The sequence below is a fragment of the Natator depressus genome, chromosome 2 (assembly GCF_965152275.1).
Source record: "Natator depressus isolate rNatDep1 chromosome 2, rNatDep2.hap1, whole genome shotgun sequence".
Lineage (NCBI taxonomy): Eukaryota > Metazoa > Chordata > Testudines > Cheloniidae > Natator > Natator depressus.
The window spans coordinates 234,604,447-234,626,752 of record NC_134235.1 but is presented as its reverse complement, the minus strand read 5'-3'; the positions used below and the strand labels follow the sequence as shown (position 1 = coordinate 234,626,752).

Sequence of the window (22,306 nt, the reverse complement as noted above, 5' to 3'; positions counted from 1 at the left end):
CCCCACCCAGCTCCCCTCTCTTCCCCCATCTCCCCTCCTCACCCAGCTCCCCTCCTCACCCCACCCCCCTCTCTTCCCCCATCTCCCCTCCTCACCCAGCTCCCCTCTCTTCCCCCATCTCCCCTCTCTTCCTCCAGCTCCCCTCCCCACCCAGCTCCCCACCTCCATCTCTCCTCTCTTCCCCCATCTCCCCTCCCCCCCAGCTCCCCTCTCTTCCTCCAGCTCCCTTCTCTTCCTCCAGCTCCCCACCCAGCTCCCCTCTCTTCCCCCATCTCCCCTCTCTTCCTCCAGCTCCCCTCCCCACCCATCTCCCCTCTCTTCCTCCAGCTCCCCATCTCCCCTCCCTACCCAGCTCCCCACCCCAGGCTGCCCATAAGCGCCCAGCTGTCCCCGCCCCCTGGCACCTTTCCTCCCCACGTCCCTCGCACCACCCCTCCCCCGGCACGTGACGAGGGAGCGCTGACGCCGCTCCGTGCCCCGGAGGAGCGGCCACTGCGCCAGAAGGAGGCGGCGGCGGCCGGGTGGTGGCGGCGGGAGCCGCCGTGCTGAGGCGGGAGCGGACTCGACGCCTATCCGGGTAAGGCGGCTCTGCGCAGGGGGCTACGGCGGGGCAGGGCGCGGCGGCGGCTCGGGGGCAGCCGGGGAGCGCGGGGACCCTGCGGGTGGCGCCGTTGGCTGGTGGGAGGCTGCTCCTCCCAGGGGCGCCCCCTGGCTGGCCGCGGCGGGAGCGGGTCTCGGACGGTGCCCCCGTGTCCGTTCCTGGGGGAGCCTGGGCTCCGTGTGCCCCCCACCCCTGTGGGGCCCGAGGGCGGGGGTCCCAGGGGCTGCCATGCGGGGCCGAGCTGGGGAGCCGCCTGGGCCGCTGGCCTGACCCAGGCGGCGGCTGGGACCAGCCGGTTGCGAGGATCCCGATAACGGGCAGTTACGGAATAACCTGCTCATACGGGAAGTTTCTCCCTGGCTCGTGCCAGCGGCTGGCTTGTGCCCGGAAGCGTGAAGGCACCGGTCCCTTCTGCGTTGTTGCCCAGGGGCCGCTAGACCCGTGCTGTGCGGGGCTGGCTTGTTCTGACTCCCCAGACCTCCTGGGGTTGGGTGGCGGCAAAGCGAGTGACACCCGCTCTGCAGCCCCTGCCTCCCCTGTACCGACAAGCGGGCTGCCTAGCCCAGGCTGTGAAGCTGGCCGAGAAAGACTTCCGTGTGTTGAAAATGTGAAGTGTTTTTTTTTTGTGTGTGTGTGGGGGTCATTTCACAGGCTGTGCTCAATACTGTTCGGTATGTTTTTCGTAGACCTTTGTGTATGTGTTTTTAGACACTGCACATATGTATGCTCACAAATGAGTCAAGGGAGCTATGAATGTCTTGTGTAATTTTGTTTCACCTGTTAAAACGACTCCTAAGGCTCAGATCAAAACAGCTTAAATGTTAATTGAGATGGTAGCCATTACTGTATTTTTCAGTTGTCCATGTTGAATGTGGACTATTAACACGCCCTAAAATAGTTTGAAAGTTGCTTGTTTGTATGATTTAATCATAGTGTGCAGACACAGATTTGCTCAGCTATTTATAGCTTATCATTCTAGTCAACAACATAACAAAAGTGCACAGTGAAAGGCAAGGGACTGATGTTAGGCTGTATGCTCATTAATATTTACGGTTGGTGAAAAGTGGCTTTTAAAAGTTGCTTTGACAATGATTTAAAATATACCATGTACTCAGAAGTCTCTAGGCTGAGTTAATAGACAATTATCAGGAAATTAGATGGTTACTTGTTATGCTTTTAATTTTTACGGAAGTCTAAACACTTGGGGGGAGGGGGCTTATTCTGCTTGGGAATTACATTTGTCTCCTAATACTAATGATGGTTTATGTCTGAGGAAGGGGTTGGAGGATTAGATCTGTTTTTTAAAGGGCTTGCAAGTTCCTACTGTCCACATTAGCTGTTTGTGTTTCATATATATATGTGCATGCTAGCTTGAAATGATTTTGCCTAAAATTCTGTACAAATAAACTGATGCATGTTGTCAAGCAAAACTGTTCTGATGAACTTCAGTATGTGAAGTTCATTTCTAACAGGGCAGATGTGAGGGAAAATTGTCTTATAGAAAGTATGGACTTGGGAGATTCTGTGATGACCTACTCTGAAACTTTTAAAAAAAGAAGTAGCTCTTTGGATATTGTAGAGGATTTCTTCAAATTCTGCTTCTAACATGAACACTTACAAAATGCAGAATATATTGCCTACTTCCTTTGTTATTTCCCTCAGTCACTGAATCTATCGAAAAGCTTGAAAGAATGATCAGCTAATTTTTTGTTTTTAATCATGAAAAATAAGAAATAGTGCCTCATTAGAGAAATTTGAATAAAATACTAAATTCATCCCTGATATAATAAGAATTACACAAAGGGTTTAATTCTGTCCCCAAACTAAGTATATCCTGGGACCGCATTCAAGAAATGCTGTTGGAGCAAATATTTTTGAGGTGCGGAAAGGGCAAATTCAAGGGGAAAAACATCTAATATGTAGAGATAATTGGGTGGATTTTATATTTCATTTGGCCTTCAGTTGGTAAGAATTTATGACAAATGTTCTCAAATATGGTTTCTGTGGCTGACTTTCTAGTTTGTGCAGCAATATCATTAATGTATTCATTGCTGCTGTAGGGAATAATGCTTGTCAATGAAATATCTATTGCAGAGGTGGTACAAGAACCAAACCATTGTTTCTGTGTGGATCACATAAACAGTGGCTATTGTTTGGTTTTAGTTTTTAGTGGTTCAGTTAACCTTTTTGAGAGGTGAAATGTGTGAACCTCAGTTTCTTGACTGTATTGTAAATTAAAATGTCTTAACAGTAGCTCTTCAAAAATACTCCTAAAAATCTAAGTATTTGTAAAACCTTTTCTGATATTCCTCAAACTCCTGGGAAAGGAGTCCAGTTCGTAGAAGCTTAGAAATGCAGTCAATACACAACTGCACTAACTGCTATGACAGCAACCCAGCAACCACACATGGGGAGATCTTTGTTCTTTGTGTAGCATAGTGCTGATATTTCAAGATGGGAGGTGCTGTGGAATCTGGGGAAGTAGCTGAGCTATATAGAGTACTTATTTCAGGCCTTATCTGAAAGTTGCACAGATTTAACTAAAGGTGTGGTTTAAAATCAGTTTAAACTTGTGCAAGTCTGTGTAGTCACACTTACTTTAGTTTGAGAGTCTTGTTTCAGTGTAGATTAAATTTTTTTAGAGTTTTGCTAAACTGAAATAAACTACTATTAAACCAATCTAAAAGTGTTTACATGCAAATTTATACCAATTTTAAGTAAATTGGTTTAAAAAAGAAACTTTAGTTATATTAGTGCAAATTTGTGCTTAGACAAGGCCCTAGATTTATGGATGAATCTCTTCTGGTAGGGGTATGTGTCTGATAGTGAGGGAATTGTCATCATAAACCCATTATTCCATTAAAATTGGAGAAGTCTTTACGAGAGAGAGACTAAATTTTGGACCTGAGGCCCCTGAATCATGGCTAGGAGAGGGCTTTTTTCCTTTCAGCAAGTCATAAAACTTACCCTGGAAATGGCCCACCTTGATTTTCATGCACGTTGTAAGGAGAGTGGTCACTTTGGATAGGCTATTACCAGCAGGAGAGTGAGTTTGTGTGTGTGGTTTTTGGAGGGGGGTGAGGGGGTGAGAGAACCTGGATTTCTGCAGGAAATGGCCCACCTTGATTATCATACACATTGTGAAGAGAGTGGTCACTTTGGATGGGCTATTACCAGCAGGAGAGTGAGTTTGTGTGTGGGGGAGCGGAGGGTGAGAAAACCTGGATTTGTGCTGGAAATGGCCCAACTTGATGATCACTTTAGATAAGCTATTACCAGCAGGAGAGTGGGGTGGGAGGAGGTATTGTTTCATGGTCTCTGTGTATATAATGTCTTCTGCAGTTTCCACAGTATGCATCCAATGAAGTGAGCTGTAGCTCACGAAAGCTCATGCTCAAATAAATTGGTTAGTCTCTAAGGTGCCACAAGTATTCCTTTTCTTTTTGCGAATACAGACTAACACGGCTGTTACTCTGAAACCAATATTGAGTATGTCCTTACAGAATTTAATGGATTCACTATCACAACACAATCACTATCTCTGTGTTGAGAAGTGTTCCATTTCCCCCAGGAAATGGGTGACCTAAAAGATTCTCTGCATGAGTTCTTAATTTAAAAATCTAACTTAATATATTTTAACTACTTCAGTTCCTATTATATAGGTAGTATAATTGTATTCTGCATGGTACATCACTTTAGGATGGCACAAATGCCGTGTAGAGTGCGGGAACTGAATTACTGCCAGACTGTAAGGATGTTGTCAGTCTTTTAAATGCACTCTGGCACCCAGGCTTTCTTTGTCCAAAGAAACAAGTATAGATGCTGATCTCGGTCCTGTTGTCAATGGTGAATTTTCTTACTGACTATAGTTTGCTCAGTGGGGATCCATTCAGTAACATTAATCTCGTGAATCGGATTTCCAGATACATTCAAATATCAAAGCCTACAGGTGTACACTGTAGAGGAAGTTGCTTCAAGTAATACTTAAAACACATACACTGCACTTTCTTTCTGAGGATCTCAAAGCACTTTACCATAGTGGGAATTTATTATCATTTTACAGATTATGGGTGGGGGTTGCGGGGTGGAACTGAGCGACAGAGAAGTTACAAAACTTGACCAACTGTATCACTTTAGGCAGTGACAAAGTCAGGAATAATTCAGGAACTCTTAACTCCACTCGTATGTGCTCGCTTCTAGACTACACTAGCATTACTTGGTTGGAAAGGATAACTAAACTTTTATCATTGAGATTTGACAATACTTCCTTACATTGAAGTATCAGAAGATGGGCATTCAGATCCTTGGAAGGGCACAAATTAAATCAGAATTCTTTATTAAGGTAAGAATCCGCTAGTGGTGCTACTATAGTTCAGAAAGTCTGTCTTCTGTGGTAGTGTTCATAAGAATGACTATATATACAATGTGTTGTTTCAGAGTAGCCGCCGTGTTAGTCTGTTTTCGCAGAAAGAAAAGGACTACCAGTGGCACCTTAGAGACTAACCAATTTATTGAGCATAAGCTTTCGTGAGCTACAGCTCACTTCATCGGATGCATTCCGTGGAAAATACAGTGGGGAGATTTTATATACACAGAGAACATGAAAAAATGGGTGTTATCATACACACTGTAAGGAGAGTGATGATAACACCCATTTTTTCATGTTCTCTGTGTATATAAATCTCCCCACTGTATTTTCCACTGAATGCATCCGATGAAGTGAGCTGTAGCTCACGAAAGCTTATGCTCAAATAAATTGGTTAGTCTCTAAGTGTACATATACAAAGAAAAGGAGTACTAGTGGCAATCTATTGCATTTTGGATACGTGTGATAAAGAGCATTGTATTATTTTGATGTTGAGCATTCACAGGATCCACTCATCCTGTTGGTGGGAAACAGAGTTCCAGGCATCCCTGTTGCCTTTCACTGTGACAGACAGAAATGGATCTTACTCACTAGCTTGATCTTGACATGAGTGTCTTATAAACCTGCATTAATGGCTCAGTCTAATATGGAATGCACTGATAATAACTAACATGATAATTTCCTTTCCTGTCTTGGTAGTCTGTGGTACTCAGACTACTGCAGAAACCTTCATGGGGTGCTTAATGCAGGTCCTTTGACTTAAACATACTGCAATGTGAATGATGATGAGAGCTGCCATCCCTCTCCTTTCCTTAAGAAATGGGACATGAGACTCTGGTGCTGATAATAGAGGTGTGGGGTTGAACTCTCTTCAGGATTGTTGACTTGTATTTTGTCTCTGCTCCCATAATACTGTGAACTTTTTTTTTTTTAAAAACAGGGACAGTAGCTTGTATCAGTTTCCATCTTGAAATAACGTTAAGCATTTTGGCTTCTTATGTGAAGTTTAGCTGTTTGTTATGGTGGGGTGCAACATAAAATAACAGCAGTTTCTGTCAGGTGTTACCTTGAAGCAGGGAGCAGCAGTTAGCTGCTGTGAAAGGGAGCAAGCAGTCAGCTTGGAAGAAGCACTAGGAACAGTAAGATTTAATAATTTTAAAAATGGAATATTCCTGTGAGAAGATTTTGAAATTGGGTTGAGGGTAAGAATTTGCTGGCAGCTGGGACAGGAAGCAAGATATTCCTTAAACATATGTAAGTCATAGCCAAAACACCAAGAATTCATAATGGAAGTCTGAAGCTGCAAGCAGAAGGGCAAACGGGGAAAAAAATTACATGTGGAGATTGGAGCTGTGCAGCTGAGGAAAGGTAACAGGTGATCAGAGTTCCTTTGCTGTAAGACGTCTACTTTGATGGAATAGCATAAAAGCTATTCACTTTTTAATCAAAACCATATAATTTTGATAGGAACTTTAACACTGACATGTACTTTATAAGCAGAGCATCTACACACACAATCTTAGGCAGTATTTTTGTGCTCTTTTTCAGTTTTGTTTGACTGAACATAGTATCTTTTTATTCTGTCAAGTCCCCCAATAAAATCATAATTCTAAGTTTGTGATGCTGTTTTTGCACTGGAAATGACTGTAAATAAAAAGTCACTCTCATGACATTTCAGGGTGAAGCAGAAGAAGGTGGATTGTAGAAAAAGATACTTGCTTAAGCACCAGTGGCTCCTTATGGACCTCACTACTATGAACTTAGCTCTTTCAACCCCCATCGGAAGTTTAATAGGAAATAAAGGTGCACAATACATTGAAGGATCAGAGTTACAATTAGCCAAACTGGCAAAGGGAAAAGGAAGGAAAATGTGTTAAAGGCAAAAGGATTTGTGTGTTGCTCATTAGAAGAGCCCACTTCTCTTATTAAGATTTCATATGTTTGCATAGTTAGGCTCCAATCCTGCAGTCACGTCTGTATGGATGGACCCATGTCAGTGTAGAGTTGCATTGATTTCATTCTCTTGCAGGGGTAAGCCCATGCAGTTCTGATTGCAGGCTTGGGGCTTTCAGGAGCTCAAAGTTTCTTAAAGAATTTCTGTTCCCTAAGCAGTGTATTCAATAAACTATACATTTTATACTTTTTAAAACAACTATTTTAAAGAAGCTAGCATTGGTTTTTAGACTTTCTGCTCTCTTTTAATGTGTGTTAATCTTTGTCTAATGCTAATCTCAAAATTTCTTGTTACTAATTTTTTATGCGGTGGCCAAACTAAATTATCATCAGTTGCTCTTTGGAACTCAAATTGTCACTGGATTATGACTAATGCTATAACAGGACTATTAAACAGAGTGCAAGGGCAGATATATATTTGGTTATATTGCCTGGACTATGAGAGACTGAAAGCCCTTTCCAAATTTTCCATAGAATACGTGCATCAAATTAGATAGTTTAAAAGAATTAAACATGAGAAAATAAAAAAAAAAAAGGCTTATTGTTTGCTCATTACCCTCCTTCCACATTTCTTGTTGGTTCTGTCCTCTTACTCTATTTCCAGTGTTCTCTTGTTTTGTCCCCTTCCCTTCTAGCTCTATCTGGGTTGTGCCACACTGTCTTGTGAGGTAAGTAATTAGAGAGTGCTTTAAAAAAATCCCAACAAATTAAATTGTGGATGTTTTTAACTGCTTCTAACTGAGCTAAAACCCAAAAACTAGATTGGGAATTTAAAATATCATTTAGAGAGAGATGAGCAAATAACAATCCTGGTTAATGGTGTCATGGATGTTGGTAAAGCACACTTAAATCTGCAAGCAGGCCAGTTGCTCCATTATGAAAGCCTGAGTTTGACTGTGGAGGCATTATGCTCTGCATGTGGAAGGGAGAGAGTTCCTTGTAGAGGGATCTATTTGGCCAATACAGAAGAGGTGTTAATAGCACTTGAATGGAGTATCATCAAGCCATCCTTGCAAGGATTGCTGGCCTGTCACAAGTTTGATGGTGTGGGGGGAGAACGATTAAGGGGACTAATGAGTAATTCTGGGAACTCTGAAAGGGGCCTCAGAGGACTTCTTGGGACCAGAGAAAGGGAGGCAAAATAAGCAAACCAGCCCGTCTCCTTCTGAAGACTTAATTATAGGAGAAGTCACACTGTTCCATGAAGAATTTTAAGCTTGTACGTAAGCAAGCGATTGACTTGAGCTAAAAAAACCACTGATCTTCTTTGCTAAGTAACAGAAACAATAGGCTTAATAGGTAGCTTGCAGATAGTAAGAGGGTCATGAGCATAGGAGGGCAGAAATTGTGGCTAGGGTTGCCAATCCTCCTGGTTTCTCAGGGACTCTTCTGGAATCAAACTCTATCTCCTGGAGGCTACTGAAGCCAAACCAGGAGATTTTAGGTGCTAAAAGTCCGGCGGTGTAGTGGGGCAAAGGCAGGCTCCCTCTCTGCCCTGGCTCCACACCGCTCACGGAAGCAGCCCGCATGTCCCTGCGGCCCCTTGAGGGCCCAGGGGATCGCCATGTGTTCTCTTCCCCCCCTCCCTCCCGCCCCGAGTGCCAACTCTGCAGCTCCCATTGGCCGGGAACTGTGGCCAGTGGGAGCTGTAGGGGTGGTGCCTGTGGGCGGTGCCGGTGTGTGGAGACCTTCTGGCCCCCTTCTCTATGAGCCGCTGCCAGAGGGATGTGCTGGTTGCTTTTGGGAGCCGTGAGAGGTAAGCACTGCCTGGCCAGAGCCCTCACCCCCTCCTGCCCCAGCCCAGAGCCTGCACCCCAACCCCCTGCCCCAACCTGGTGAAAGTGTGGGAGGGTGGGGGAGAGCAAGCAACAGAGGGAGGTGGGATGGAGTGAGCGGGGGGCATGACCTTTGAGAAGGGGTGGGGCAAGGGTGTTTGGGTTTGTGCAATTACAGTTGGCAATCCTAGAGATCATGGTTTCCACTGTTTTACTTTCATAAATAGGGTCTCAGATATGATCTTAGTTTTCTTATCAAACTGTTACTACTTGTCGAAAGACTTAGATAATTAATGCAATATGTGGTATTAATTTTGAAACCACTTTTTCCTCAGACATTTTAGGCAATTGACTTTTGTTTTTGTTTTTCTTATAGCTCTATGGATACAAACAGAAAAAACAAGTCATGATGTGCCTTGCCTTTCGCCTGGAAAGGTGAATATCTCTTTCAGATAGAGATGGCTGACAAAGCTGGAAAGATCCTCCCAGGACCACTATACATTGAAGTAGAGTATGATTATGAGTATGAGGCAAAGGATAAAAAGATTGTGATAAAACAAGGGGAGAGATACATTTTAGTGAAAAAGACTAATGATGATTGGTGGCAAGTCAAAAGGGATGAAAATTCCAAGCCCTTCTATGTGCCAGCACAGTATGTGAAGGAAGTAACACGAAAAGCACTAATGCCACCTGTTAAACAATCAGGTGGTCTGCCAAATAGCTCTTTGAAACTGATGCATAGTTTACAGAAGTCGACAGAAAATGTGAACAAGTCTCCAGAGCTTTCTAGTTTTGGAAAATCCTCTCCAGTTCAAGTGTCTGGTCTGGTTCGTGATGCCAATCAGAATCTGGGCCCAGATAGTAGCCCAGGTCAAAATCTTGGCCTGAGCCTGGACCTTGCCCAAAATAATGGAAAACTTAGCAGTGAGCTGCAGTCCCCAAAGGTTTCCAGCCAGTACAGGTCTCTGTGTCTGGGCCATTTCACTTGTCCAGAACTCATGGAAATAGAGAAGACCAGCTTCTCACATGAACAGTCCTGTGATTCAGCAGGGGAAAGCTCAGAAAAAGTCCATCAGGATTCAGAATCTGGAGATGAACTCAGTAGCAGCTCCACAGAACAAGTGCAGGTAAGCTTGAAAAGGATCTAAGTGGATTTTTTTTCTTTCTCAATTATACATCTTTGATGTAGTTTACTACTGTTTTTAATTTGCTTCCTAAATAGAAAGAATAAGAAGATTGAGGTAAAATCTTCATTTCATATTTTTCATCTCATCTAGCATGGCATTGATTTGTCAAGTAAGAAAAATTGGCACGTAGAATTTATTTGTAACAAAAAGTACTTTGCTTTGTGCTCTTATTCTCATTTACAGTGTCCTTGGATATGAATGGCATAGAAGAACTTCAATTAGAGCTATTTTTTTCAGTGTTGAATGTGTAATTGGAGATAATGTGAATTTAAGCAGTTCTTAGTGACTCTTTCCTAGAGAAAGCAAGCCCAGTGTTGTTAATTTAAACTTCTGGGATCACTGAACTTTTTAATCCAGATGCATGTGATTGTCAATAGCCACTGCCATTGATTTCTTATGTATATTGCATGTTGGTAATTTGTGAAGTATGGATAGGTGAATGTAATCAGTAGCTTAGTGGATATGAAATGGTACTGTTAATGTTGACAGTGTGAAAATATCTCAAGAACATTTCTATCTAGCTTTGCAGTTAACTAATGGAAACTGACATATTTGAGTTTTAATTCAGAGATATGCTGAGCTGTGAAAGAAGTAGTGGTGGTAAGGGTGGTTTCTTACCAAAGCCAGTTAGTGACAGCTTTAAAAAAATTCTCTTTAGGCTAAAATAGCAAACCCTTGTATCTTGCCTACCTTTGGTTATCATAGTAGAGTCTGTGTTGGCTTACTAGGGAATGGGCTGGGGAGATCACCAGTTTCTTTCCCATAAGGGCTAGAGAGCCATTGACTGGTAATGGCATTTTGACACTATAGTTCTAGACCAGGGATCTCAAACTCAAATCACCATGAGAACTAGTACATTGGCCTGAGGGCCACATCACTGAAACCTTTTCATACAATGATACAACATTATAGTCAAAAATGAAAAAAATGAAGAGTAATATAGTATGCTATTAAAAATCAATGTATTAACTTTTTAAAAACTGTAATGCGAAGAGGGGTTTTAATAAAATATAAACACCTGTAACTATTCCTTATGTGGTCAGTAACACTGATGATCTACACTAACAGTCTATCAACATAGCTGTAATGGCAGGAACTTTTTTAAAGTAACTATTCATACAAAATACGTTGCCACTTTTAACAAACATTCTTCCCAACTACTCACAGCAAAGAATCGTACATGCTGAATTTCATACCTCAGACTGCTTGTCTAGTCCATGAGCCCCCACCTCTTTCCACCCCTTCCCCAAACCCCCAGCCTCGCCTCTTCTCTGCCTGCTCTCCTGAGTCTGCTGCATCCCTGCTCCTCTCCCCCCTCCCTCCTGGAAAGTCCTAAGCACCGCCTAACAGCTGTTTGGCAGCGGGAAGTACTGGAAGGTAGGTGGAGGAGCAGGGATGTGGTGCACTCAGGGGAGAGGTGGGGGGAGGTGAGGGGAGTTTGGTGGGCCGCAGGAAATAACTCCGCGGGCCGTGTGCTTGAGATCCTTGTTCTAGACCATTTTGAACCATTAACATAGAAATGTAAGGTTCTGTGTGCTTTTTCCAGTCTGAGAGGTCACAGTGATATACATTATCCCTCTAGTAAATTCTACATTTTCCCACTCTTGCTGTGATACTGTAGCTTCAGTACATACTGACAAACATTGATTATAGTAAGTCAGTTTATCAGCACCTATTTAATACCCACAAATATTTTAGTTTAAGGATGGTATTCAAATAAGGGTAGACACTAATTTTAGAAATGAAATCTTGATTATATGGCTGTTAGCTGGAATCAGTTGGATGAAAAGCCACAATTAAGGCAATTTTCTTTTAGGAGATTCCACAGCATAACTTGCAAAGCTTTGTTACACTGTTTGGTTAACAAGAACCAGTACAGTTGGTTACCTGGACCTTACACACGTACATTTGGATTAGTGGTACATTAGTCTAGTATCCTGACTGACAGTGGCCAGTACTAGATGCTTCAGAGGAATGTACAAGGAGCATTGTACTGGACAGTGTCTTAATAAATTGCCGAGTGGGATAGTGGCAATGTTTTTCTTAATCCCATTCAATGAGAGGTGGCTTATGCATTGAATCATGAGTATTTGTATCCCCTAAAACTTTAACCAATAAAATATAACGGTGGGTGTTCTTGTTATATGTATAATCCTTTTTGTATCCTACTAGTCGCCTCATCTCAAAGATACATTAGAATTGGAAAAGATATAGAGAAGGGCAACAAAAATGATTAGGGGTATGGAACAGCTTCGGTATGAGGAGAGATTAAAAAACCTGGGACTTTTCAGTTTGGAAAAGAGATGACTAAAAGGGGTATGATAGAGGTCTATTTAATCTTGAGTGGTGTGAAGAAAGTGAATAAGGAACTATTATTTACTCCTTCACATAACACACGAATTAGGGGTCACCCAATGAAATTAATAGGCAGCAGGTTTAAAACAAACAAGTAGTTCTTCACACAACACACAATTATCCTTTGGAACTCATTGCCAGGGGATGTTGTGAAAGACACAACTAAAGCAGGGTTCAAAAAAGAACTAGATAAATTCATGGAGGATAGGTCAAGCCATGACTGTTAGCCAGGATGATCGGGGATGCAACCCCATGCTGTGAGTGTCCCCAGCTTCAGCTTGCCAGAAGCTGGAAGTGGATGATAGGGGATGGATCACTTGATGACTGCCTGCCTGCTCTCTTCATTCCCTCTGAAGCACCTGGCATTGGCCACTGTCGGAAGACAGGATACTGGGCTAGATGGACCATTGGTATGACCCTGGATGGCCGTTCTTATGTACAAAACTGTTGGCCTCTGTTTTGAGGCATTGTGTTCTATGGGTTATGGTTGTCTTTTTTTTTTTTTTTTTTTTTTTTTTTTTTAAGGTGGCTGCCTTTCATTTTCATTGACCCTTTTCCTTGCATAATGAGAAGGGATAAATAGGATCACTGGATTTATTTTCTCCATATTGTAAATTTTTTATATATTGCTACTATGTCCTCATTTATTTAGCCTTTGAACTGTCACACTTCTTTAGGTTTTTTTTTAAAGTGTGATCTTTTAAAGCAACATGTTTTATCCACTGCAAACTGAGAGCAAACTGTACCACAGAGAACTAGTAAGGATGAAATGTATATTTAACTGCTCTTTCAGCATTGGCAAAATGTTTAGTGACTCATCAACTGTTGATATAATGACTTCCAAATTCATGACCATGAGAGAACCCTTTTTAAAAGGGTACTCTAGTTAAAACACTTTTTTTGGTGCTTTCTATATTGCTTTATACAATCCTACTAAAATGGGAAGAAACATATTAGAAGCAGCAAATCCAGTCAATTCCATTTGTAGTACAACTAGATGCTCTTAGCATTGCGTGGCTGATCATGTTGTCACACTTATTTATGTTTACAGTTTAGTCTTCAGCTAATTTTGGCAATATTAGTAACAAACAAATACTTTTTCAGTGAACTGAATATGCTAATCTTTGTACGTTTCTGAGGCGTTGGAGGGAAAAAGGCAAATGTCATGGATACTTCTAGTATCCACTGTGTCTGGTGATGGAAATCTTCATGGTGTTAAAAATGGTGTGACTTTTTTTATGATTTCAGCTGTGAAAAAACATGGCTATGGTTTATTAATATTGCTGTGGAGCTGTCTTTTACTCTCATTGCTTTAGGAAACAAGCAAGCAAATATTCAATATGGTTTGCAATTTTCTTTTTTAAAGCAGTGGAGTAACTTAATCTCATCATATGGAATCACAATCTCATTAAATATAATTTTAAATATTTGACATTTATTAGCCATAGGGTTTAAAGCAGTGGTAGTGTTGATGTCATTGTTACTGTGTTGGCTTGGTTTATTAGAAATGCCAGCCTTCTCCACTGGAATGTCCCTCATGCTTTCAATAATCAGCATTGTTCAGCAGAAGTCAGCTGTGCAGAAATTAATGGCTTAGAAAGCTGTTTTTATTGCTCTCAGTCTGTAGTCAGAACATGAAGTTCCAAATCTGCATACACAAATGCTTATTTTAATTTCACAAGGCAAGCTGAATCCTTTCTTTTTCATTGTGGAGTCCAGTCTTACGCAGTCTGTATCATCATAAACTTTACAGTACTATCAGAAGTTCACATTTATCTCCTTAGATTGATTCAACTTTTAGCCAAAAGCAAGAACGGTTTTATTGAAATTGTTAAAATGTACCATGCTTGTTGTCTTAAGACTTATGGTTTAATTATTGTCTGTAATGAGGGATTTGGGATTTTAAGATTTTCTTCAGAAAAATTGAGAGGGGAATTTAGCAGCAAATGTAAACCAAAGTTTCCAGCTATGTTTCTGAAACTGTTTGTTTTTCACAGGTCTTAGAGTGCACCATTTCTGTAATGGTTTTAGGAAGGGATGTGTATGAGCTTGGGTGAGATGGGTATAGCCTGCTTAATACTTTTGCCACAGCGGAGTGAGCTTTTAAGTGTCTCAGAATCTTAGAATACATTTTTATACAGTTTTTGGCATTGATATATACTATAAAGTTTTATTGCAGGGGGAAGCTTAGAATCTAATGTGCTCATTACCATGGTGTCTACCTAGCCTCTCAATTCAGTACTAAAGGGTCGATTCCTGCCTCCGATTGGCCTAGTATTAGCCTTCATTGCCCCACTTGTTAAATTCTCAGGAAGCTCTTTCCAAGCACCTTTGTACTTTCTCAAACTCATGCTTGGAAAGAGCTTCCTGTAAATGTTTGCAAAACTAACTCGTTTTCCTCCCCCAAAGCACTCCTTAAAGCTCTCCTTTGCTGTGATACCTACAAAAAACTTGACAATAGTTAGTCATGACCTATCAGGCTGCCTAGTATTGTCTCACTGTTTACTTGTACTCCCTGTTGATTAGTCTGTACCCATCTGTTCTCTTGCCTTATACTTAAATTGTAAGTCCCTTGGGGGCAGGGACTGTCCTTTTGTTGTTTGTACAGCACCTAACACAATGAGCTCCTGGTCCATGATTGGGGCTCCTTGGCACTACGGTAATAATGATGATAATGGGCAGCTATGAAACTGTGAAGACACACTACGTTGGAGGGATTATAGTCCTCCACATTCTGAGTCTTTGCCAGTAGCATAAGTGTGGAGTATGTGTGTGGGTTTTGGATTATTTTTCATATCCTTTCGTAAGGGGGGTATTCTTATTGTGGGAAGAATTTTGTAAAGAGATGGTTCTTAAACTATACTCTTGTGAATTCTGGGGTCATCTTGATTTCTTTTGGAGGGGAATGCTGTACACTAAGGATTGTCTCATCGTTCTGTCAGCTGCAGAGGCTCTGAAGAATGCAACTGTTGTGTGTTTAGGCTTCATAGAGAGAGGGATATAGTCCAAGTCACAGCCAGTCCCATCCGGTTGAGAGCTCTGTAGGTTAGGACCAGGTCCTTGAAGTAAAGACACTGGTAGGAAGCCAGTGTAACACAGATATTCAGAAAGGTTTGGAGTTGACATTGCCATCTCCCCATCAACCTCTAGTAAATATGAATTTCAACCACTAAGAATCTTTTCCCATCACTGACAATGTGAATGCTGGGGAATTTGCTACTGAAGGCCTGAACAAGTATTCTGGTGTTGTGGCCAGGAAGAAAACATTAGATATTAGAATTATTATGGACAAAGAAGCAGTTGTAGTTGGATGTAGCCTGGATGTGTAGGCAAGGGGAGTGGGAGGAGTCAAATGAGCACTAAGTTGTGGGCTTGAATTATAGGAAGGATGGTGATGGTTTTACAGTGACCGGGGAGGGCTTGTGAGGAAACTAGTTCACAAATAGCCACTTTAAATTGAGAGCAGGGTGTGTGGGAGGAGATACCAAAGATAAGCAGCAGTGGGGTTGGATGGAAGAAGACAGGTCGGGAGTGGATGGGAAGATCTGAGAGTCATTGACATAAAGATGATGGTGCTTGAAGCTGGGAGGGCAAATGAGGTTACCCAAGAGAAAGTGTGTGAGGAGAAGGGAGCCAAGGATAGAACCATGTGGGACCCCATGGAAGGAGGGGGGGAAGGGAAGGGGTTGGAAAAATCTTCCTCCAAGAGACTGGAATGAAGGAATGTCTAAAAAGAAGGGAGGGGAGTAAGTAGGGGAGAATTTTGTTGCCAAAGGTGGACAAGATCAAGAGAGAATGTGAATATGATCAAAAGTGTCAACAGCAGAGAGATAACGGAGGATGAGAATGAAGTAGTGTCATAGCTAGTTGGTATTGAAGAAGTAATTGGAAATCTTGGTGTAACCAATTTGGGTGCAGTAGAGAAGATGGAAACCACAACAGAGGGGATTCAGAATGAAGTTGGAGTAGAGCCACTTGAGGCAATGGCTGAAGGTGGAATGGTCAATGAATTTAGAGGTAAAGGGCAGAATGGAGATGGGGCCGTAGTTGAATTACCTGTAGATTATTGAACACTACTGTAGTATACAATCCACTTTGTATATCTTGCTTATTGGCCAGGAACTATATAGCAGTGGTTCTCAACCAGGGATCTGGGGCCCCCTTGGGGGGCCCTGAGCAGGTTTCAGGGGGTCCGCCAGTCATGGCTGGCATTAGACTCGCTAGGGCCCAAGGCAGAAAGCCAAAGCCCTGCTGCACAGGACTGCTGCACAGGCCCTGATGTCTACCACCTGGGGCTGAAGCCGAAGCCTGAGCAGCACAGCTTTGTGGTGTCCCCTGTAGTGTGGGGCTCCTGGCAGTTGCCCTCCTTGCTACCCCTTAACGCTGGCCCTGGCTTTTATATGCAGAAAAACAGTTGTGGCACAGGTGGGCAGTGAAGTTTTTATAGCATTTTGGGGGGGGGCCTCAAAAAGAGAGAGGCTGAGAATCTGTTCTATAGTAACAGGTTTCAGAGTGGTAGCCGCGTTAGTCTGTATCAGCGAAAACAACGAGGAGTACTTGTGGCACCTTCTAAAACCCACTTCATCAGATGCATGGAGTGGAAAATACAGTAGGAAGATATAACAGTACATGAAAAGATGGGAGTTGCCTTACCAAGTGGGGGGTCGAGACAATTATCAACAGGACAAAAAATCACTTTTGTAGTGGTAATCAGGGTGGCTCATTAGGCCCGAATAAAGACTGGGAGTGGATGGGTCACTACAAAAACTAAACTAATTTCCCCATGCTAATTTCACACCTTCTTTGTCAACTGTTTGAAGTGAGCCAGCCCGGATTACCTTTGATAAGTGATTTTTTTTGTCCTGTTGATAATAGCCCACTTTAATTGAATTGTCTTGACCCCTCCACTTGGTAAGGCAACTCCCATCTTTTCATGTACTGTTATATATCTTCCTACTGTATTTTCCACTCCATGCATCTGATGAAGTGGGTTTTAGCCCACAAAAGCTTAACAGATACATTTGTTCTCTAAAGTGCCACAAGTACTCCTCATTGTTTTTGCTCTATAGTAATAAATCTTCAACAAAAACAAATTTAAATATTCAGTTCTGTTCTACTTGGCTCTTTGTCATGGCCATCTGCAGTAAAAGAATGAAACAGGAAGGAAAATTTAGTCATTTTGTTGTGAATTGAATGTTCTATCTTGGCTTCTCAGTAGCTTCTTTCTCTGTGTGTGATTAAGAGAACTGAATAAACTGGTAGAGTCATAAGTAGCAAGTGATATTTTCCCCTGATTTATCTGCTTCTGTAGTAATCTTAGTGTCTGGAAGATGTAGTGCACAAATCATTTTGGAGTTTATATCAACTGTAAATGTAAAGCCGCTGGAATATCCCCAATAATGACAGCAGTAGCATACCTTTCTGTTTACTGGAGTTAGTCTCTATTGTCATTTATCTTGTAAGAGCATCTATATGACTGTTCTAAAGGTGGTTTATAAAAACGAGTTGCACCATAATTAATATTTTAATTAAAATATTGAGCATATGACTTAATCCTGTAAAGTAACTTCTGTAATGAAATCATGAGCAAGTTTGGGTACCATCTGTTCTGCAGTTATATTGTACACAAATTGATTAATAGCTTCAGCATGGAGCATGATCAAACTTTAAGGTTATGTTCTATTGCAACACACCTCCAGTTGGCACATTCAGTTTTAGAATTTGTGTTCCCGTTTTCCACTTAACTTTTATGTTCTGTACCCATTTGTGATTTGAATAAGCATGTGCTTAACACTTTTTTAGATTATAGTACTTTAATGTTGTTTAACAATTCCCTCAGATTTTTAAACCTGTGTAAATTTGCTGAATCTGGGTAATCTTCCTATGGCATGCCTGATGCTTCTATGGTGATGATGACGAACTCTAAAAGCAAATGAGTGCTTTTCGCATCCCCTCCTCTTTTTTTTTGTTGTTGCGGAGTGACCCTGACTCCTTGAAAGAGCTAAACCTTTTGTTATGATGATTAAATGTTATCTTTTCCTGTTCATAGAAAAGTTGGAATCATTACAAATATAGACAGTGACCTATTTGCAAAGATTGCTCTGTCTTTTATCCTCTTTAGTAATTGACTATTGCATAAACTATGAAGCGCTAAAGTGGATTATCAGTAGGATGTCTGTCTTGCTTTGATTAATTCTGAGTAGTAAAGATCCCACAAATGGAGCTGACTTTTACCTCTACAGTTGCTATAGAAAACGCTATAATTTTGTTTTTGATTACATTAAAACAGAGTAAGTTACACATTTTTCTAAATAAAACTAGTTATGTATACTGGTAAATTTCTTTATGGGAAATCACAGAATGCTGTTTCCTCTTAATTAGCAGACTAACTTAATTAGGCCTCTAAATACAGGGGAGTTGTCAAGTTCTCTAGGTCCCAGATTTAACCTGCTTTTATTGTTGGAAATGTGCTGCTTATTCTGCTTGTCTTTATTTTTAATGCACAGGGTCCAGCAATTAGTAATTTTGAGGCGGGATATTGAAAGAATTCTGTTTACAGGACGTATACTTAATCACACTGGGCATGTACACCAAATTCTAGGGCTGCATATATAGCTTGGTTAATATAGGTCCCAGATGTGCCACGTGTAATATTTAAAACCCACTTAAAATAAAATCTCTGCCAGAATAATTAACATTCTCTCTCTCCCCCCTTTCGCCTACCCTTGGAAATTATGCTCTCTGTAGTAGGACAACATTTTATCTGGTATAGTTAAGATTTTTAAAGGCAACATTAAATTTAGGACCAAAAACTACTTGTAATTTAAGGTATTTTTTGCAAAACACTAAAATGAATAGACTTGTCTTTTCTTCAGTTATTGCATCTAGCATTTCATATTCAGTCTGAAGTGTTTTCTAAGTGACTATCAGTGCTATAGTGCTATGAGTCCAGCACCTCTCCTATGGCTGTAAGCTTTTCTACACTAAATTGTCCTTCAAGTGGCAGGATTGGGGTCATCTCCGAGATAAGAGAAGTTCAATTTCCTTGGCTTCTCTGCGTCTAACAAGGGCTCTAATCATGTTCAAAATAGCTGATGTCAACATCTCTTTGACAAATTGTAATGAAACCAATAGCTCTCTTTGTATCAGCCAGCAGATGGTACTCCCTTTCAGTCACAACTGATATTCCTGTATTCAAATGAGTGATTTACAGCAGACAGGTTCCATGTTTCATTATTATTCCTTGACCCATCCATTCCCTTCATAGTGATGCTTTAGTGTTATGAATTTACTTTTTACTTTTCCTTTAGCAAAACAGTCTCTGGCTTTCTTTTCTACAACAGCAAGTATTTTTGAGAGTTGAGGTGGCTTGATCTTTACTACAGATCAATGGAAAAGTCAAACTGAGATAGAGAGGGAAGGCTTTAATTTTATTTTTTTTAAATACTGGAATGGTAGTAATTTCAAGTGGTTGCATGTCTCTCGGCTGAATAGGTTTCAGAGTAACAGCCGTGTTAGTCTGTATTTGCAAAAAGAAAGGAGTACTTGTGGCATCTTAGACTAACCAGTTTATTTGAGCATAAGCTTTCGTGAGCTACAGCTCACTTCATCGGATGCAGTGAGCTGTAGCTCACGAAAGCTTATGCTCAAATAAATTGGTTAGTCTCTAAGGTGCCACAAGTACTCCTTTCTCAACTGAATAGATAGTTTAGTGAAATGCAAACCTACTTTTAGAATAGGCAATCTTATTTTGCATTTTTGTAATTTCTGAATTAGAGTTGAAAAGTCAAGAGAAGATCAATTTTTGTACTTGACGGTTGTTAGTACTTTGTTTCATATTGAATTTTTGTGCGTGTAAGACTCATGGTAATGTAGAACTCCTTAAGACATCAGTTTATACTGGTAAATGTGAATTGATTTGATCCCACATTAACAACTGAAATTGCTTCAGTTGGAGTTGCATTACTTGATGCCTTATCTTGGGCAGCAAAGCTGAAGTGCTTAATTTTGTATCTTGCCAGATACTCTTTGTCTGGTAGCTGAAGTCTAGAAAAAGGTTTCTCACACTTTCAGTGTGATTTACCCCATGAGCTTCCCAAAGGCTTTCCATGGTACCTGCCAGAAAATTAGTTCCTGCATCTGTGAGGATGTCGGAGGGCCAACCTACCATGGCAAAAAATGTCTGTTAGTGCCTGGCACACACTTTTAGCCCTGGTGTTGCTTAGAGCTACTGCTTCTGGCCATCGGGTGGAAAAATCCATGAAAGTCGGTATGTACTGCTTTCCTCTGGGTGTCTTTTTCGGAAAAGGACCCAGAATAGCCACAGCTACTCAGTAAAATGGAACCTCAATGATGGGGAGTGGCTATGGAGGGGCTTTGACCTGGTCTTGGGGTTTTCCCACTCTTTGGCACACCGCACAAGACCGGACACAGGTAGAAACATCCTTGCCCATTCCCTCCCAGTGGAGTGACTTTCCCAAATGGTCTTTGGTCCTGTTCACCCCAGCATGGACACTAGGATGATCGTGGGCTAAACTTAATAGCTTTACCCGGTACTTAGTTGGAACTACCAGCTGTCTCTGAGGATGCCAGTCTTCCTGGTGTCCACCAGAAAGAGTTTCCTTGTACAAAAGTCCTCTCTCTACAACAAACCTGGATCAATTAGAAGAGCTGAGAGGTGGTGGGTTGCTCTGTGCCGCCGTCCAAGCTCTTTGGAGGCTTTCATCTGCTTCCTGTTCGATCTGGAACTGTTCCCTTGATGCTGGAGATATAAATTCCTCATAGGATTGTGGATCTGGGCTTGGTCCCTCTGGAAGCGATGTAGGGGATGGGGCTGTTTCCGTTGACTGTGAATCGCCCTCCACTGGTGCACTACGTTGGGATTCAGGCTCCGGCTGAGCCTCTTGTGTAGAGTTATCGGCTGCTGTCGGTTCAGGTTCAGTGGGGCCCTCTGGTGTTGGGGTTGCAAGTACTGGATTCAGTGCTGGCAGTGGTTCTGGTGCTGGTTGTTCCTCCGGTTCTGGGACTGGCTCTGTCTGGGACTGGATCCACTACTGCCGTTGCAGACGTTGACATGGGGTCCGGTTCCATCACCTCTGACTGGGTCCTGGTAGAAGTTTCCGGAACAGAGCTAGGCATGACAGCTTGCTTAGCCTGGCTGCGGGTGACCATTCCCACCCTCTTGGCTAGCTTCACATGATTGGCCAAGTCTTCCCCCAACAGCATGGGGATGGGATAATCATCATAGACTGCAAAAGTCCACGTTCCTGACCAGCCCTTGTACTGGACAGGCAGCTTGGCTGTAGGCAAATTGAAAGAGTTGGACTTGAAGGGTTGAATCGTCACTTGGATCTCTGGGTCGATTAAATTGGGGTCCACTAAGGAAGCATGGATAGCCGACACTTGTACGCTGGTGTCCCTCCACGCGGTGACCTTCTTCCCGCCCACACTCAGTTTCCCTCTGCTCTGAGGGTATCTGGGAGGCATCTGTGCCTGAGGACCTCTGGTGTGATTCCAGTGCAATGAACTGTAATTGGTTGGGGTTCTTGGGGCAGTTGGCCTTTACATGCCCCGGCTCGTTACATTTAAAACATTGTCCAGCTGACAGGTCACAGGGGCGAGGTGGGTTGCTGGAGACGATAAGCTGGAGACGGTGTGGCAGGACGATAAGGTGTCTGGAGTGTTCCTTGGTGTGTAGTTGGGGTCTTGGGCTCTCCCTGGTGGCAGGGTGAGGTCGGAGGTTGTCCCTTCTGGTCTCCGCTTCAACTGTGACTAGTTTTTTGTTTTTTGTTTTTTTTCTTCTCTGCCATCTCCACCCATTTTGCTCCAATCTCTCCTGTGCCTCGATTACAGTTGTGGGCGTCCCATCTAGGATGTATCTTTCTATTTCCTCAGGAACACCCTCTAGGAACTGCTCCATTTGCATTAGGAAGGGCAACTCTTCTGGAGATTGAACACTTGCTCCAGATATCCAGGCATCCCAATGTTTCACAATGTGGTAGGCATGTCAGGTAAATGACACGTCTGGTTTCCACCTTAGGGCTCTGAACCGCCGACGGGAATGCTTGGG

General features: G+C 42.2%; 1 protein-coding gene across 6 annotated transcripts in view; it reads left to right on the top strand.

Annotated features, from left to right (window-relative positions):
* Positions 1 to 439: 439 nt before the first annotated feature.
* The window catches only part of ARHGAP12 (Rho GTPase activating protein 12), a 142,404-nt gene continuing 120,537 nt past the window's right edge, over positions 440 to 22,306 (top strand). For 4 of the 6 annotated variants that reach the window (XM_074946187.1, XM_074946186.1, XM_074946185.1 and 1 more), the window contains exons 1-2: positions 440 to 577; positions 9,072 to 9,822. In XM_074946187.1, coding sequence (XP_074802288.1) covers positions 9,154 to 9,822 — 669 coding nt within the window. In that variant the 5' untranslated portion in view covers positions 440 to 577; positions 9,072 to 9,153. Of the gene's footprint in view, positions 578 to 1,170; positions 1,273 to 7,555; positions 7,589 to 9,071; positions 9,823 to 22,306 lie in introns of those variants that run through there. The other 2 variants (XM_074946183.1, XM_074946184.1) reach the window with 2 other exon arrangements.